General features: G+C 39.9%; 1 protein-coding gene across 1 annotated transcript in view; it reads left to right on the forward strand.

The window, feature by feature from the left end:
• KLHL4 (kelch like family member 4) overlaps window positions 1-15,939 on the forward strand; it is a 38,040-nt gene extending 22,101 nt beyond the window's left edge. Inside the window, exons 6-12 of the mRNA XM_066559477.1 lie at window positions 1,788-2,000; window positions 3,021-3,207; window positions 6,577-6,801; window positions 8,703-8,865; window positions 11,485-11,697; window positions 13,373-13,544; window positions 14,316-15,939. Of these exons, the coding sequence (XP_066415574.1) occupies window positions 1,788-2,000; window positions 3,021-3,207; window positions 6,577-6,801; window positions 8,703-8,865; window positions 11,485-11,697; window positions 13,373-13,544; window positions 14,316-14,375 (1,233 nt within the window). The 3' untranslated portion in view covers window positions 14,376-15,939. The remainder of the gene's footprint in view (window positions 1-1,787; window positions 2,001-3,020; window positions 3,208-6,576; window positions 6,802-8,702; window positions 8,866-11,484; window positions 11,698-13,372; window positions 13,545-14,315) is intronic.
• The last annotated feature ends 3,425 nt before the right edge of the window (window positions 15,940-19,364 follow it).

Here is a 19,364-nt window from a genome sequence, read left to right on the forward strand (position 1 = left end):
CTTTCCCAGGAGTTAACCCTTTATTATTTTTTGAAACTATGTGTCAAAAATTTGAGAGTTGAGTCATTAAGAACTTCCTGAAATGAAGGATCATGATGACTCTGTGACACTCAGCAGCACTGGGCATAAGTTTTATATTATTTTCCTTGAAAACAACTTCTAGAATCACTTCCTGTTCTGGCATGGAACAGACTGAAAATGCTGCCATGAAACAGCGCCTGGACCACAAACCCACCCACCCCATTTGCTACTGACAGCTTAGAAAGAGAGGAGGAAAACTGCACCTCTGAAATAAAATCTGTCTCAAACCCTTGCAGTGATATCAAAAAAAGCCTTTGGAGAACAGGAGATGATAACAATGCATAAACACATAAACATTGTGGAGGGGGCTAAGTAAAACAGTCAGGTTTGTTTTGTGTTGGTGAAAATGTGGAACTCGGGGAAAGGCTAGAACGTTGTCCTGTAAATACAGAGCCCATTCCATTTCCAGATGTGCTGTAAACACCAGAACCATTCAATAAAACAGACACAATGGGAACCTTCCCCTGCAATATTTTGGCCACAGAGGCAGAGTATTAACAATTTCCTGCCTGGTATCTTTTCGTGCAGATAGAGCTCGTTCTGATAAACAACTGGGGCTATATTTGTAACTAGAAGTTGACTGGCCTTCCTGTCCCTGTTTCTGAATGTCACAAATATTAAAGCAGGATATGCATAACAGACCAAAGTTGACATCTCCTTTAATCAGTGATACTTCTGTATTTGCATCCTGGCTACACTTGAAAAGAGTTACAGAAAGTGAAGAAACTGCTGAAAACAAACAATAAAATATCAGTTACTAAATTTCTTCAACTACCCTATTTCAATCTGGTTCCTAAAGAAGATATATTAATTCTAGGTACAGAAGTAGAAATTATATTTCAAATGCACTCATGAATTCCTACATGAATCTCTTTGAAAGTAACATAACCTCCTCTGTCTCTTCACTAAGTTTCTTTTTTCCTTTGGAATTTGATAGGGAATGAGATAATATATATTTATATCCTATATATTGATATCAACTATGATATTGTTGTAACTCAATTGTACGATATTTTTTAAATGAAAATTAATTCTATTAAAGGCTTTAGGTATTTAACACATGTGGTCACTTCTGGAGTTGGGGAGTTTGATCAGAGCAGTAGCTAAAATGCTGATAACCCTTTACTGGGGTTTGTCCAACTTTGTATTGCCCAAGAGAAAAGTGAGCTGGATTTCCTTTGCTGGATTTTCTTGCCCTAAGAGCACGGTCACAGAGCCAACAGCTGGCACAGCTTGCTGTAAAAGGATTGGAAGGTTTTGGTTTATTTGGCTCAAAACCTTTGAATCTGCAACAGAAGGGACACATTTTATTTGAGTGCCCACTTGGCGCTTCTAAAATGCACATTTTATCTTCAAATAGTATTTCTATCAAGCCACAGAGCTAAGATCACCCTGATGAAGAAAAGTGCCAATGGCAAATCCCTAAGCCAGGACAAAGACATCTGCAGCATGGTGGTGTGAAAATGAGCATTATTCCTCAGTTCTGCAAGAGCAGGGCAGCAAAAAGCAACCAAAATATCCCTTAAAAAATCTACCAAAAAATCCCTACCAAAATCTCCCTGAAATGATAGAAGGACATTCAGTGATCTTTAAAATATCCACAGCATTTTCCTGAATGAAACATTCACAAAGCCTACATCATCGAAGAAAAAGCTATTTCTACCTGTGAAAATCACCAGTGCATTGAAATCTTCTTTTGTTTTTAGGAGCACTTCATAGAAGTAATAAAAAACCAGGAATTTCTTTTGCTCCCAGCTAATGAAATTGCCAAGCTCTTGTCTAGCGACGACATCAACGTGCCGGACGAGGAGGCAATTTTCCAGGCCCTGATGATGTGGGTGAGGCACGACCTGCAAACCCGCCAGCAGGACCTGGGCATGCTCCTCTCCTACATCAGACTGCCCCTGCTGCCGCCCCAGGTAGGAGCACGAAGGGTTAACAGGTGCCAGCTGCAGTGCCGGTCCCGGGCATCCTGCAGGCAGAGAGGAGAGCTTTGTGGGAAGGTTCTGGTCGGGACTGGAGATTAGTGGTATTTTTTTGCCCTTTTAAATTTTTTTTAATGATATATTATTTATCTTCATTGTTTTTGAACACAGATGAAAATAAACCCCCCAGTGCCAGTGAGATTACCAGGCTCAGGATTACCTCTAAAAAATGCGGGTCTATTCCAAAAGCCAAGTGTTCCAATGCTGGGTTGGAATAGCTCCCCTCTAACAGGACAGCAATTTAGATAACATGCAAAGATATTTCTTTAGATTTATCAAACTGCAGGACAGATAAGCCACAATGCTTCTTTCTTTATTGCCACAAAAAAGCAGACAAATATAAAAGGGCCGAAATGACTGCTGACAATTCTGAGCACTGACATTACTTGTCCCTTAATTCTGGAAGGGACTATTCATCCATCAAGCTCCAGAGCTGGTCATTCTGTTTACAGAAAGGTGACACTGCTGTGTCTGTGTCATAGAGGAATCTTTATATTTCCTCAACACTGCATATAGAATATTGAGACAGTCAGGACACTTTATGACTCTGCATGATTGATGCTGCAAATATTCTACCTTCAATAACATATAAAAGTACCATAAACACTTTATTTTAAATATATTTAGTATGTTCTAATACTCATCATCTAATACTAGATTTATTTACTCACATAAGGAGTTTTGTATAGAGAGTGCAGTACCACAAATTTCTGATTTGAACCTTTTTTAAGAGTTAAAACTAAGAGGTAGGAAAAAATTAATCAAACTCACTGACTTTTCCCTTCCACCTTTGTACAGTTTTGCTTGCATGAAAGTAGAGTTCCCAGCCAAGCACAAGTGAGTGCTGAGCTCAAAATGAGTATTTGTAGCTACAAATACTTCAATTATTCAAGTACATGCAATTTTAATGATTTAGCTGCATATCAAAATGTTTTTTCCCCCCTCATTTCCTAGCTCCTGGCTGATCTAGAAAACAGCCCAATGTTTGCAGACGACCTTGAGTGTCAGAAACTCCTCATGGAGGCCATGAAGTACCACCTGCTGCCAGAGAGACGCTCCATGATGCAGAGCCCTCGCACCAAGCCCAGAAAATCCACAGTGGGTGCCCTTTATGCTGTGGGAGGCATGGATGCCACCAAAGGTAAGCCCACAAGTTCATTTGATTGGCTTAATTCATTGTATTACAGACACCCGGGGAATATATGACATTTAGTGAAATATTTCCCATAGGAAAGTGTCAATTTAGGGGTAAAAAAGTAAAAAAAGCAAATCACAGAACAGAATCCTATGTGTCAGAAGTGCTTTCTTGCAAGAATCATATTTGTAAACAATACACTTAGGTGCAAACTAAAGAAGTTTGAGTCATATGGTGATTTTTAAGATTAAACTTTGCATGAATTTTTGCAAAAGATAGTTGAATTTAGAAATCTGAAGGAAAAATAAATATTTAAAATGTTTCAAGATTTGTTTAATATTGAACCTTGTAGTCTGTATATTCTGACAAAGTAAGAAAGCTTAAATTTCAGAGAAGCAGAAAAATAAAACCAAAAAGCATCACTGAACTAGAGAGAACTCCTACCTAATGCTTATAAATCCTTATTAGAACATTCCAGGTGGAAAGATTTGTATTTTTCATGAACACAGCTTTTCTTCAGGACTTCAAACACAGGGGTTTGGTTTTTTTTCCAGATTTGTAGTTGAAAGTTAATTATTATAAATATATTCCAGTTCCTATTATTTGATTTTCACAACTGCAATCAGGTTACAGCTTTAAACATTGCACTATTCTATTTAGGAAGCAGAATATTAAATCATTTTCTGCAGGAACCTCAACTTCAAACCCACAGCTTGGAGCCAGAGAACTCTAATTAGTTTAAAGTCTAGCGACTCGCAGCACAGAATTACTTTTAGCTGTGTGAGTTCACTTTTAATAGAATCACACAGAAGATAATCCATTTCATGGTTTACAAAAAGCTGCTGACGACTGATTTTTCCCCACATGAGAGACCTTGCAGAGCTACCTGCCTATCTCTGTGCAATCAAATCAGGTGCAGAATACACATTCATCCCCTGCACAACATGAAAACACTCATTCCTAGCACAATTTAGCAAATTGGAGTTAATCTGGTGCAATTAAGCAGATTCATTAGCGATACTGAGTATTTATGAATTATATCAGACAACCAGGTAATCTTTAAAGCATCTTCCCCTGAAATAAGAACACAATTTTCCAATCCAATCATTTTTTCCTAGTAAAGGTTATGCGAAGAAAGGGTTATTTCAGTCAACATCTGCACTTCCTCTTGGTGCCTCTCTTACTTCTTACCTTGGAGTGAAGCCAATTGTTTGAACTTTTGCCTTTTGATGGGTAAGAAGAGCAGCACTTCTGCTCCTCCTGCTGTCCTCCACAGCTCTGACTCAGATTTAGAGCCTGGGCTGGATTGGGAGACAAAGGAACAGTAGAAAGACACCAGGATGCTCTGGAGGAACAGCTCTGAGAAGGGAATATCTCCCACCCCTGGCAATAACGCACTGCCTGTGATGGAGACAGGCACCAGGCAACGCCAGCTTTGCCTTTGTGCTTATCTCAGGTGGGATACCAAGACAAATCTCGAATTCCAATGATCAAAAGAAGATCAAAGAGGTGCTTTTGGGCTGGAATTTTGAAAAATGGGAATGTGCCTAAACCACGTTAGGTTTTGTGGCTTTCAAATCTTCGAGCCTCTGTAAAAATTGCAGCCCACAGGGTATGGCTGAACACACTCAAGCCTGACTGCATTTTCCCTGTGTTTTAGTTAGTGTGAGAGATTTCCTTTGAAGTGGAGAACTTTAGGGCACTCACACATTAGCATAGAATAAATGAGAAAGAATCAAAGCAAAGAGCAGCAAACAGAATAACAAGACGGAAAGAACAGGCAAAGAAACCCAGCTGCTCTGAATAAAGGGGAGAAAGCAGAATTTCTGTCTTTTATTGCAGATGGAGCTGGTTTCTTTCCCAACCTATGCATGTGGAAAAACATATAGATAAGAGAAAAAACAGCATGAGATAAACTCTTATTTCACTGAATTTCTGGAGTACATCAGGTGATCTCTTACAGATCTCTGAACCAAATCCTACCTTTCTTCTCTGCTTTATTGCATGGTTGCTTTCTTGTTGTAAAAGTAATTTCTTAGCCACAAACTGCCTGTTGTTATCTCCCAAACACCACTTGTCTGGTCTCAAATCCCGGTCAAGGAACAAGAAATCAGCTCTGTTTTCCTCATCTGGTTGCCTTTGACTGAGCTGAATTTGAGCTCTGGGGTGCAGTGGCAATTCTGCCTCGGATCTCACTGAGCTGTGGCCTCGCTGTGCTCAGCAGCTCTCAGAGGAGCAATTGTGGCTCCTGAGTGCTGATGGGAGCCAGGGTGTGGAGACGTGTCAGGCTGAGTGGCAGAGAGCTGCTGCCTTAGGAAAGGTTTCAGTAAAATGTTAGTGCAGGTCCAGTGACCTGAAAGAAATGGAAAATGTGTCTGATGTGTTAGAGCAGCCAAGCAGATGCTGCACAGGTGAGCCTCAGGGAAGATACCTGTGGGAACCAGGTGTGCACTCACACACACCTGCCTCCTGCCTGACTCCATCCTAAGAGGGAAAATACCCACAGGATTCCTGAGGATGCTTGTCCAGTTCCTCAGACAGATGGGTGGATGCTGGTTTTAATATCACTAATGCTTCAGGCACAAACATGGTTAAAGAGTAGATTGTTGTGAGGCACTGTATTCATAAGGAATAAAAAGAAGCCCCAAAACAAACCCACAAACCCCCCTACTCTCATGGTATTTCAGCAACAGATTTAACTCGCCTCCAAAATGTGCAGTGCTACAAAAACTGCCATATTGTAAATGCTCGGGCACCCCCGATGAAGGCAGGAATGTTGAGGAGGACTCCAGGTTCTCAGAAGGCTAATTTATTACTTTATTATACTATATTATATTAAAGAATACTATACTATACTACAGAATACAGAAAAGATACATACTGAATGTTAAAGGGACAATAATCAAAACTCGTGACTCTCTCCAGAGACCCGACACAGCTTTGCTTGAGTCAAAACAACTCACAGCAGAATCCAATGGAACAATCACCTGTGGGTACAGAATCTCCAAACACATTCCACACCAGCACAACACAGGAGAAGCAAATGAGATAAGAGTTGTTTTCCTTTTCTATGCGGCCTCTCTCTCTGCCTTTCAGCTCCCAGGAGAAAAACCCTGGGTGAAGGAATTTTTTTGGAGAATGTGAAGGCCACACTGCCACAATTTAATTCTCCATTTCTTGCCACCAGTTTATTCTCATAGACTTGCCAACCACGCATGCAATTAATGCAGCTTTCTCACTGTGCTCACACGAGAACTGAAGTTCACAGCAAAACCTCATGCACAAAATTTCAATGTTTTATAATTTGCTCACGTTTTGAGCTGGCTGCTGGTGTCTGGGCACTGCTCCCTCCATGGCTGTCTCTGTTTGTCACAGGCACCACCACAATTGAGAAGTACGACCTCAGGACCAACAGCTGGATCCAGATCGGGACCATGAACGGGCGGCGGCTGCAGTTTGGGGTGGCAGTGATTGACAACAAGCTCTACATTGTGGGGGGCAGGGATGGGCTCAAAACCTCCAACATCGTCGATTGCTTCAACCCCGTCACCAAGGCCTGGACCGTGATGCCCCCCATGTCCACACACAGGCACGGCCTGGGTAAGAGGGGCTCTGCCCCTGCACACCTCCCAGCACACACTCAGGGGTTTGATCCTCTCCAGCACCGCTGAGAAAACTTTTAACAGCGTGCAGAGACACGCAGCAATATTTGTAGAGGAAGTTTTTCAAAGAGATATTTGCCCATTGCCTTGATTTTATGATTTTATTAGTATCCACCTAACTAGCACTGGTCTTCCAGAGTTAATTTTGCTGGTAGGAAATTCCACAATATAAACTATATAACTATATAGATTATTTTCACTATATAAACTATTGCGAAAATAATTAACTTTTCACATGATTTAATGGTCAAGGAATACGTTTGCAATACAATAACAGCCTGATTTTATTATTTTTTTTTAAATTAGTTATGAAATAAGCCCAGAGATATCAACCACCTCTGTAACTCAGATCAGGAAATTACCCACACTGAAGAAATCAGTGTATGGAGATAAGTACAACTTCACCAGTTCTAATTTTGTAATTAAAAGAAGTTTTACAAAGCTCTGCTGTGGCTTAGTATCTATGGGTTTTTTTACTGCGAAATAATCCTTAATATTATTCACACTGAAGGAATAATATGAATATGAAATCTAGAATTTATTTCCAGAACTATAAAAAATAAGGCTTAGTAGACTGTAACAGAGGAAATATGATGATTTCTGAAAAATTTATATATCCCAGGCTGGCGAAAAAGCTGGCTTCTCTTAAGTTACAGAAACAGGTATTGCTTGAAATCATCAGTAAGTTCAAATGTCATGGAATATTTCTATTTTTATGGATAATAGAGGAAGATTGATCCAGAATTATTTGGCAAAACAATGTGGCCTATGTCACCTTCACCACCGCTTGACAGAGAAAGGGTCGTGTAGGGTTCCTACCAGCTAGAGCACCAAATTTATGAAACCAAATACTAGTAGGTGGCAAAGGGGAAGAAGACCAAACAGATGAAATAATTTGCATTGAAATATTTATAATTCCTGACTGCAGGGGCATAATTCTCCCCAAAAAGTAGGTCACAGCCATAAATTGGAGTGCCCAAAGTTTGGCTTCAATCTGTGCCTGGTTTGCAAAGCTGCCTCACACTTACAGTCCCCATTACCTTCAGGGAGATTCTGTGCAGTTGGTGCTTTTGAAGAAATCAGGCCATGTATATTTAGGCCTGAAAGACAGATTTAGAAAACTTTTAAGCAGCTGGATTGCAACATTTTGCCTCACCTAACAAAGGGAGCAAAGAGCAGCAGCAGCTCGCAAAGGGAAGGCACCAAAGCCCTTCTCTGGAGAGGCACAATGGCCCAGGCTTTGTCCACACAGAGCTTTGCAGTGAGAGCCAAGCTGGCTCTCCTGTGCCTCAAGGACAGCTGATAGGAGCCAGCTCTCATCCAAGAGGCATTAAAATGTTGTGGTGCTCTAGCTGGTAAGGACAGCCAGCTACCCACCCACCCAGGCTTCGTGCTGGCAGCACTACAGAGCTTCCGCTGGCTCAGAATTAGGAGACGTTGTTGGTTTGGGCATGTTTTTCATTGCCTGACTTGAATTTTGCCTTTTTGTAGGAGAACAACATCGTTCCCCAGTTAGGGGCTCAAATTTGTTTCAGAGCAAGGTCACCAGAAGTGAAAGAGATAAAAGTCCAAGAAGAGAACATCAGAACTAAAGCAGCTTTCCTCTAATCTTTTGGCAAAAGATAATGGTTATTCAGAAGAGCACTGTATGTGAAGTGCTTGTTTATCTCTATTTATTCTTCCAAATGAAAAGGCAGCTTTCAGATCATTTAATACCAGCCGAAATTGCTTATCTGCAGGCAGGGAATTAACGCACGGAATGAATTCGCCGCTGGTCACTGAAACCAGGAGATAATTTGTCCCTAATTCTATTCTATGTCCCTAATTCTATCTCTGAAGGAGTAGCAATGCTTGAAGGACCAATGTATGCAGTTGGAGGCCACGATGGCTGGAGTTACCTGAACACGGTGGAGCGCTGGGACCCGCAGGCGCGGCAGTGGAATTACGTGGCCAGCATGTCCACCCCGAGGAGCACCGTCGGGGTGGCAGCCCTCAACAGCAAGTATGGAAAAGGAAAACCTCTCTCGGGGCTTTCATTTGCTTCCTTCCCTGCAAATGCAGCTCCTCGAATTTTATTTTCAGGCTTATGGTTATTAATGACCTCGAGGAAACAAAGAGAAAAATGTAATGCGTAGAAATAAGAAAGGAAAGCCTTTCCTCTGCTGTGTGGTAAATTGATTTCAGGCTTGCAGTCAGGTTTGAAAACATTTCAGCCCTTTTAAATGATAGCAATGTGGAAATGTTATTACATGCACATCAAAATTTTACCTAGAATGCAACATCTGGGGATATAAAATCAGCTACTTTAAAAAAATATTCCAAGTTTTTGTTTACACTTTAAGATCATTGTGTCTAAATAGACTTAATGTGTACGGAAACAAAATCTTTCCTTTGTCATACAAATTCACAGCCAATTTTTAATAAGGTGTACGAAGTGTTTAATGGAAAGAAGCTGAGTTTATTAATTAGGTATGGAATAAACAGCCTCCTATAAATCTTATCCTATCCAGATTTGCTCCACCCTCCATCTCTTGCTTAAATACACAAAATCAAGTGTTAATGTATTTAAAGATTCTGCTAAGATGCTAAAGCCACTTAAGCCCTTTTACATGGGAACAGACAACTGTGGATCTTACAAAAACCTTGTAAAAAGCCTCTGGTTATGGAGAATACAGTTTGAGCCAACATTTCTTATTTAACCCTGTGGGAAGCTCTCAGCAGTCTGTAGGGGCTGGGAACACTCAGTTACAGACAACTGCATTTACCTGGAACCTTTGCCACTGGCTTCCCTGATCTCTTTGTAAATTCCCAAAAAAGAGAAGGATAAAAAGCAGAAACAAAGATGCCAGCAGAGGGGTATTTGTAAATGCAAGCTGGGGGTTTGCATTCATACAAGGCAGGACTCAAACTGTAGCTCACAAGTCCAAGAGAGACACAAGTGCCTTTCCAGGTCCCTGCTGTAGCTCAGAGGAAATGCTCTCAGCAGAAACTCCACCAGAAACTCCTCCTGGTGCCTTCCACAGCAACAACATGCAGGAAACCACTTTGTCAGAGAGGAAATCAGCCCAATCCTGACTCTGTTCTCAATCATTGCTGATACAAACTGTCTCCAGCAGGGCTTAAATCACGTCTGTTAGTCTGGTGATGTAATTTCTGGCATAGCAGGAGATCAAATGTCCATCACTCAGTGCTACTGCTGCGCTCCAACCAAGAGAATGCTTCTCCTTTTCCTGTTTTCCTAAACCACACCATATTTTTTCCTGTTTAACCCCACCAGAAAAGCCTTTGCATATCTGTGGAGCAGCACTTTTGGACCAATAAATGGTCCATTGAAAACATCAGTCAATGATGCTATATTTGGTCTTTTCCTTAGAGAATGGGAAACACCAAAGTGTTTGTAGACATGTTGTGGAAAACAAAGGATCCCAACCAATCACTTTGTATACACAGAGATTTCCATGCCCTGTGAAAGCTGTGTAAACAAGCAGGCTCTATCAATGGCATGATGTGAAAAGAAAATAAATCAAAGCCTCAAGTTTTGGATGGATCAGACAACAAACTGCACAACCAAACTCAATTTTATCAAGTGAAAAAACGTTAGGAGAGAGAGAGCTGGGGATTTTTTATTATTCTAATGGTGAATAGAAGAATCTTTTAGTTAAAATATGCACCAGAGAAATCTGAAAGCTTTTAAAGTCACTGGAATAAAACAGGCAATTCCAAAAAATTCAGCTGATCTGGTTTACATGATTTACTCTGGGCAAGTTCCACATTTCCCTAGTTCTCTAATAAGCTGCACTAAATAAATTAAATTTCAAGGCAGAAAACAATAACAAAGGTGTGAAAGGGAGCAGAAAAACCAGCACACTCAACACCTGGACACATCTTCCATTACATTCCATCCCAGTCCAGTAGCACACAAGTCAGCTTGAGACCAGAAAGAAGTTCAGGCTTTGGAAAATTCATTGAGAAAAAGCCACAACCCTCTGACATTTTTTAATATGGATTACCACAATTTATTCCTAAAAGTTGCCCTGATATCAGCTGTTTAAATCTCTGTTTGCTAAATGCCTTTGGGCTGAATAGACAAGATGACACAAGGTGGTACCTTCTGTCCAGCAGATTTTCTTAAATACAGACTTAGAGGAAAATATATTTAATATATGTTTTATATATGTTTTTGATATCTATTCAAGTTATTAAAGTTAACTGCACAGAAAAAACTTTTAATGTGATGATATGTCTGTACTCTGTAACCCTGTCCCAGGGAATGCCACCATATGTTTCAAACATATGCAGCATCTTTCAGTTCAGCTCTTGGCTCAAATAGCTCTTCAGCTATTGGCTCAAATTTAGAGAACCTGACATGAATTTTTAAGCTTAATTTTCATGTGTGGCTGCTTGAACATTTCCACTGTAAGTGAAGAATGCAACTTCATCTAAAATGTCTTTATGTTAGATGGCAAACATCTAACCTGTTTGCCTTTGAGCAAAGGAAGTGCCAAAGCACAGCAAATAATGACAATTTTAAAGTGTTCTGAATGAAGTCAGCCAGATAAAATTCTTATTAGTGGGAAATAAAGACTGAAATTGTTTTCCTGCTTGTGGGCTGCTGTCCCAGGCTGTACGCCGTCGGTGGGCGAGACGGGAGCTCCTGCCTGAAATCCATGGAGTGCTTTGATCCTCACACAAACAAGTGGAGCTTGTGCGCCTCCATGTCCAAGAGGAGGGGTGGTGTTGGTGTGGCCACCTACAACGGGTTCCTGTACGCCGTGGGAGGCCACGATGCTCCTGCTTCCAACCACTGCTCCCGCCTCTCCGACTGCGTGGAGAGGTAGGAAATTATTTTGCTTTTTTTTCCTTTTCTCTTTACATCCTGAGAAGGGATTCTAGAATAAATTCTCTTCACAGTTGGAATGTTGTGTTTTTAAAACATATCTCACCTTTTTGAAATAATGTTTTGAGCGGGAATAACTGATTTCCAATGCTTTTGTGATAGAAAAAGAATTAAACATCAGCAGCAAATTCCTCCCTTCTGCCTGAGGTACCCAAGAGCCAGGCCAAAGGAGCTGAAGTACTGAGACAAGTTAAACATGTGACCTTCCTACTTCTCAAATGCCAGAGCTCAGGTTGAGGCTGCTTGGACATGTGCTGTAGGAATGAAACACTTTTCAGTCGTTCTTCCAGTAATTTGACTGATACTGATAAAAGTTATAAAAATATGAGAAATATCACAGTCTTGTCACATGGGGAAAAGAAAGGAAAACTGAGTGGGTGTTAAACCCTGTTGTGAGCAACAACAGCCAAATTTTGTTCTCAGTTACACAGAGTAAAACAGGAATTATCTGCAATTCACTGCAATTTATATTGGAATAGATCAGAAATAAAATCAATATTAATGTAAGATGCTGCCACGCATTTCATGTGAGAAACTTAGATCTACTACACAAGATATTTACCTTCTTCTATAGTAGATATTTACCTTCTTCTATAAACTTCTCTGAAAACAATAATTCTGACAATAAACAGAAAACCAAAGTCTTTATGGAGGAAGAAAATAAGAATACATTGAAATTAGTTTTACTGAGTCAACTGGTGCCCATGCCATCATCCCCTCAAGTCCCATTTGTGTTTAAAACGTATTGATGGCTTAATGTAATTGAAACGAAGAGACTGTAATCAAAAAGTGAAAACAGGAGCATTTTCTGTGTGCTTGAAGGCCCCTCTAGTGGCTAAATCAGAAACTGAATTGTGGCATTCACATTCTCTGAAAAAATCCCTTCGCCCAGGATTTTTCTCCTGGGGAGCTGAGAGACCCCAGAGAAAAAGGAAAACAATTCTAATCTCATTTGCTTCTCCTGTGTGGAATGTTTTTGGAGATTTTTTACCACAGGTGACTGTTTCACTGGATTCTGGTGTGAGTTGTTTTGACTCTTTGGCCAACTGGGGCCAAGCTGTGTCGGGACTCTGGAAAGAGTCACGAGTTTTCATTATTATCTTTTTAGCATTCAGTAATATTATCTTATTAATTATAAGATATTTTATCTTATTGGCATTCAATAATTCTTTTTAGCATTATTATCTTTTTAGCATTCATATCTTTTCTGTATTCTTTAGTATAGTTAGTATAATACTATATTATTTAGTATCCTTTCTGTACTCTTTAGTATAGTTGGTATAATATTATATTATATAATATAGCTGGTACAAGACTAAATTATATTAAAGAATACTATACTATAGATAATATAGTTATACTATATTTAGTATAATATTCTTTAATATAATATAGTATTATAAAGTAATAAATTTGCCTTCTGAGAACATGGAATCAGATACATCATTCCTGCCTTTGTTAGAACATTCCCAGCAAACACAATACTGAATCACATCTCAGTTGTACTCGTTCTGAACGGCAGCACAGGAGAAAACAAGCAAATATCAGCAATTTAGACCTGAAACGTGTCTCCACCACGCATTTCTCTGAATTTGCCCCCCACATTTCCCAGGTATGACCCCAAAACGGATGCCTGGACCACGGTGGCCCCTCTGAGCGTGCCGCGGGACGCGGTGGGGATCTGTCCCCTGGGGGACCGGCTCTACGCCGTGGGCGGCTACGACGGCCACTCCTACCTGGACACCGTGGAGTCCTACGATGCTCAGAACAACGAGTGGACAGAGGTAATGGGGATCCAGGGGGTGCCTCAGGAAGGGCAGGGGCTCTTCCTGCAGCTAGGAATAATTCTGTCCAAATTACCAGGAAATTGTTGTCATTTTGGGGAAAAGTGTCAGGATGTGGGTAATACTATTTAATACTGGAGGTGGGCTTCAATAAAATATCTGTTCCCTCTCCTGCAAAATAACCACATAAAACTTTTCACACTGAGGGGTGGAGGAAATGCATGGGCCAGCAAACCAGCTTGCACAAATCACTTGGGGTTTTAAGTGCTTGGATTCCCTGTTGGTAGAGCTGGTGTGTTTCTCAGCCCTACTCTCTTCTGGAGACACCTCCAGACTTTTATATTTATGGCCCTCCCCACTGAGACCGAGAGGAAAGCCCTGCACTGCCAGGATCCTTTTGCAGCCATCTAAAATGTCTTCATGTTAGATGAAGACCAAAACCAAGTCCCTGGTTTTGAAGACCAAAAACATTCCCCGGTTTTGGAACACTGGATGTGAAGGGCTTTGAACATGTCAGGGGGACAACCCCAGGCCAAACACTTGTAACTGAATTTTGCCAAAAAGCCCAAACTGTGTTTTCACAACTTAGTTAAACCTAATTTTTTAAGCATTACATCAATTTAACCTGAAAGTAATTTCAGATTAAACTGATGTAATGCTTAAAAAATTAGTCATTACTAATTATTCTGTTATATTAATCTGAAAGTAATTTCTTGTCCTATCCATAGGGTGCTACTGAAAATGTTTCCTCCTTTTCCTTTTCCTTTCTAGGAAGTTCCTGTCAACATTGGCAGGGCTGGAGCGTGTGTTGTTGTTGTGAAGTTGCCCTGAGGACTGTAAATTATCCTGAAACTGAACTGAGTGGAGTCTCAGAAGTCAAGAAACATTTCCAGGACAGGACAGGCTGCACACACCTCAGCAGCCCTCCCTTACAGACAATATTTATCCCTGAGCCATCACACCATTCCAGCACAGAAGTGTCTTCCTGCATCACAAAAATCAGAAAACTTTGCAGAAGTGAATTACTTTGTTATGCCTAATATATAAAATCCAGTAAAATGGTTTAAATGTTTAAATGGTTCAGGTTTGTTACAAAATTCTATCTGTTATTTATAAAGTGCAGCAGTGAGAGATGTGAATAAGATTTCGAAACCTTTTTTCCTTTCTATGTTGTCAGGAATGCTAAAGTTTATAAAAAAAGCTTTTATATTTTAAGTACATGAAAATGACTATGAAACAGCTCCAGCAGGGAACTGCACAAAAAGAAATATTTACTCCTAAGTATTACTGTCAACAGAATATTCTCTGCAGAAGCAACTTAATTTCCATATTCAGAAATTAAACTCCTAAATTAACTTTAAGATCATATCAGAGAAACAGATAATTTGTTTGTTTTTTACTATCCAGCACTGCTCAAACTGTGACAGAATATCCATTTTTAGCAGTGTGTTAAACTGAATAGCAGGGTTAAGGTACCTTTATCCTATTGTGTGCCAGCAGAAAGAAATCTCTCTTGTCAAAACATAATGCAAATATAATTTGCAATAATTTTCAGTGCGTAGATTTGTGATATTTTAATGCTGCTCTGTGTCAGGTTACTCATGGATTTCTCCTTGCCCACTAACCATCTGTCAGTATGTGTTAAACTAACCTGACTATTCTTGGGATAATAACCACGCATTAAATTTTGAAACAATCACATGATTACATTCCTTGAATATAACTTACAAAATGAAAATTTATATCATATTGATATGACAATCTTTGACCTCAGCTGAAGATTACCAGCTTTCTCTCATGTACAGTAGAAATATGGTAAGGAATAAACCACACCCACTGTGTAACTTCAGACACCATTTCTGTGAACCTGTTTATGTTCTATCTGGAATTAGTGGAATGAAAGGAATCAAGAACAAACAGGAAGAGGATCACCTGGGAACAGCACATAGTATTCCACATGCATGATAGTTTCTTTTTTGTGTGCCAATTTCTACTGTTTTGCTTTAATTTCATTTTTTATAATTTCAAAATGCTGAAAGTGTACTCTAGAAAAAAGAATGTATGTAAAATATTCTATGCTGTAAAGCACAATATTTGGTCAGTATCCACCTCAGTGTTATGTTGTTGTTTTGTCAGTATCAGAAAATTCAGGACAGAGACAAAGATCTCTGAATGTGTAGGCCAACTTTCCTGATAGAATACTGTGGTTTCAGATTTTAGCAATATGCTATTTTAAAACAAATTTATAGTATTAAACCTATTGAATGCCTCTAAAGAAAAAAAATCTCATGAGCATATTTATAAAAAGAACATTTTTAACTTTAAAAATCAATTATGTTTATATATAGCATGCTACATTCAAATAAACTTTCTCTGCTAAGAAAATTTTGGACTATATTTTGGACTATGTTTTATATTTGGATTATACTTTCAAAACTAGAAGACACAGAAGCATCAATCTCATTTTTGTACTCTAAAAGAACAAAAGATGCACAAAAATCCCCTTGCCAAGCAAATGGGGAACGAACCCTAAACCAGATCATGGGTTCCAGAAGTCACTTCAGAAGAATATCATTGAATATTTTGATTTCCCAGCAGATCAAGGATGTGAAGCAAACACAAGGGGTGAAGCACAGACAGAATCTGCCCAGTGCACTGGGGAGTAGGAGGTGGGAGTTGCTCCTCTCTCCCTGTCCATAGGGGAGTTGTCTGTCCACCTACCCAGAACATCTTGCAGAAAACATTAACTTTTAAACATTAATAATAATAATTCTAACATTTCTCCTCTGTTCTTTGTCATCCTGCTTCGGTCCTGCAGCGGCCACGTGCAATCTTTTATATGAATAAGGATTTGTGTGGATGCAGGGAGAGAGTCACTGCTGCTTTTCACTCAGGCTCTAAATCATGCTTTTCTCCTAAAACAGCACAGCCCCATGTGTTTGGAAAACACTGGTATTGAATGCTCATTTTAAAAATGAAAATTAAAAAAAAAATTAAAGTTTTTATTTTAAAATAAAAAATAAAATAAAAATGATAAATTTTCCAATAAAAATTATACAACGTGCAACTTGGTGCCAACATGGGCAAGTGGCACATCAGGACAGACTGACAGACTGACAATGCCAATGGGCCTGACCCACTGAGCCTTTGCAGGGAATTTGAAATTTTCTTGGGAAAAAGAAGGCACAAGCCTCAAGTGAGAGAAAGCAGCCATAGCTCCTGAACTAATTCAGAGGTTTATAAATAAAAGCCCATCCCCAAAAACCTGTTCAAGTCTCTAGAACCTTAATTCATACACACAGAATCTTGGAGACATGACACAGAGCTCCCCTGCCTTTGTCCCCTTCTCAGCTTGTGAATTTTATTAAATGCTCTATCAGTAAACAAGACAGGAAACACTTAGGGAAAACACTTAGATTTAAACAATCCCTTTAAATATCTCTCAAAATACACACTGCCATTTGTGTAATTTAATAAAGGCTCACAGGGAGTATTAGAACACTTCTTGTATTTCTTTACAGCTCTCTGAAGAAATCCTGTCATGAGATTTGCTGATGTAAAAAATAACACAAGGCAGAAAAAATATTGTCATGGTTTTAGCTTTCAGAAATCAGCTCCATTTATCAGTTTAATAAATTCAGTAGCTCTTCCTTGCATGCTCTACAACCTCTGAGGCAGAGCATGTGAATATTTGCATGTGTGTTATGAGATGAGATGCTCTCATTTCTGTGGCAAGGCTGCAGTAACAAGTGCACTTCTCCAATTTTAAGTTTAAGGCTGCATTTTGTTATAGAAACAACACCAAGATAAACACAGCTATGGGGAAAAGGCAAAGGATGGGAAGGATATGGTGGTTTTAGTACTGAACTTGGGTTTTGTTTTGTTTCTTCCATATTATTTGTACAGCAGTGAAAAACCATGTGAAAGGAAACCAGCACTCCCCAAAAGGAAACTGGGCTCTTAACAGGAAGGTGGAAGGAAAGAAAGCAAGAGAATTTGAAGGTTTGGGTGATAACTCTACATGAGCTGCAGCAGCAATGATAATTTATGTAAATGTAGTGTATGGGGAGCAGGAGCAGCGCTTACCCCTGAAATCAGCTCTGAAAGGCTGAAGATGCAGCTTCACCCTGTCTCTGTCTAGAGAAGATCTTTAGGCCAAGAGCATGAGCCCAGAAAAGTCCCTCCCACAACTTTAGCAGTGACACTTGGAGGAAAGCAGTATTGAGAGCTATTTATAGCTGTCACAATAAAAATAAATTCTATTCCTGATAGAATATAATTTTTTTATTTCTTGCATAACACAGCTACACTAAACCCCAACCTCAACTGGTCAGTTCTGAGTGTCTTCAAATTGTACAAACCAAGGAGTGAGCAGCCTCCATTCAGAGTTTATAGGAACTTGTAAGGATTTACTCAATCCAGGCAGTGACACAAGATTTTTTCCCTGACAGGGTCACACATACTACATTTTCCACAAAGGATATTTCAGTGTCAGATATTTCAGATATTTCCTTGGAGTTGCCTGATGTTTGCCCATGAATTTTTCACTCAGGGCAGACATGACACTCTTAGACCCATTTCTTAACAATGACTCCTCTTCCTCAGCAAATTGGATAAAACTTTTCCTACCCCCGGTCCTTGCAAAGTCCTGAGCACCGGGAATTTGAGCGAGACTCGAGCTCAGCTCAGGCTTGGTTTGCCATTCAGGCTCTGCTCAGAAGATGGTGCTATGTGACAATTTTTGGAGAATCCTGGCTCTTACTGAGAGAACACGAGGCTACCTTGGAGTAATATTTATCCTTGAAATATAAATCCACTCTTTAATACTCTCCAGAGCCCCCTCCATTCAGTGGAGCTGCCTCACAGACACGCTCCCCGCACACACAGGCACTGCTGAGATCCTCAGGAAAGTTTGGAACCAAAGTTACTGAGTTACAACAAAGCCCCTTCTGTAAATATCCCCAAAGCAGCAGCTGGTGCTGCTGCCCTGGTGCCTGTCCTGGGGTTTGGCACAAGAAAATCAAAAGTTGCTCATGTTTGATTTCACTGAGCTCCAATAATGGAAACCATTTCTGTGGCTGCAAAGGCTCGGGATGAAAAGCCAAGGATGGGGGTAGGTGGATGAAAAGAAGGGACTATTTTGGCCCATTACCCATCAACCAGCCAGGAAACCCACAGCACCCACCCCTGACTTCATCCAGACATTTTTAAGCTGCAGTTCCTGATGTGGGGTAAAACTGCACAGCTCTGCCCTTTAGAAAATGCACACGACACATCCATAGGTGTTAAAGCCATAAATAAAATATAAAAATTTTTTGCCCTGTTTCCCCATTTTCCATACTAGGATAGCCATGAAACAGAGCCAGAGGTGAGTACAATGTGCTTTACATGAAAGATAAGGAAACTTCATACAGTTCTGATAATTCTTTTACAGGGGATAAAGCAAGGCTTCATCCTTCCACGGCAGCAGGGAACAGGGAATATTGAATGTTTCCAGATATTGGATGCAACTTTTCCAGGATTCAGCAGTCTCACCTCACCTCTCTAAACACAGAGCTGGAACTTGCTTTTATATGTAGTTCTCCCTGTCACCTTCAATTTATAGATAGTTCAATCATACTACTTCCAGAATTCAGAAAGATGTTCTGAAGCAAAACATTAAAAAAGTACAGCTTATGAATTATTCCTCACAGAAAATAGAGACTAATTCACAATCAGCTTTATACTGTTTATAAGACAGTTCTAACTACAAACAATAATTTTAAAAATGTTGGGGAAAGTGAAGTGTTAGAGCAGTTGAAACTGACCCTTTTCTTTGCT

This window comes from Molothrus aeneus, chromosome 14, assembly GCF_037042795.1.
Source record: "Molothrus aeneus isolate 106 chromosome 14, BPBGC_Maene_1.0, whole genome shotgun sequence".
NCBI classification, from domain to species: Eukaryota; Metazoa; Chordata; class Aves; order Passeriformes; family Icteridae; genus Molothrus; species Molothrus aeneus.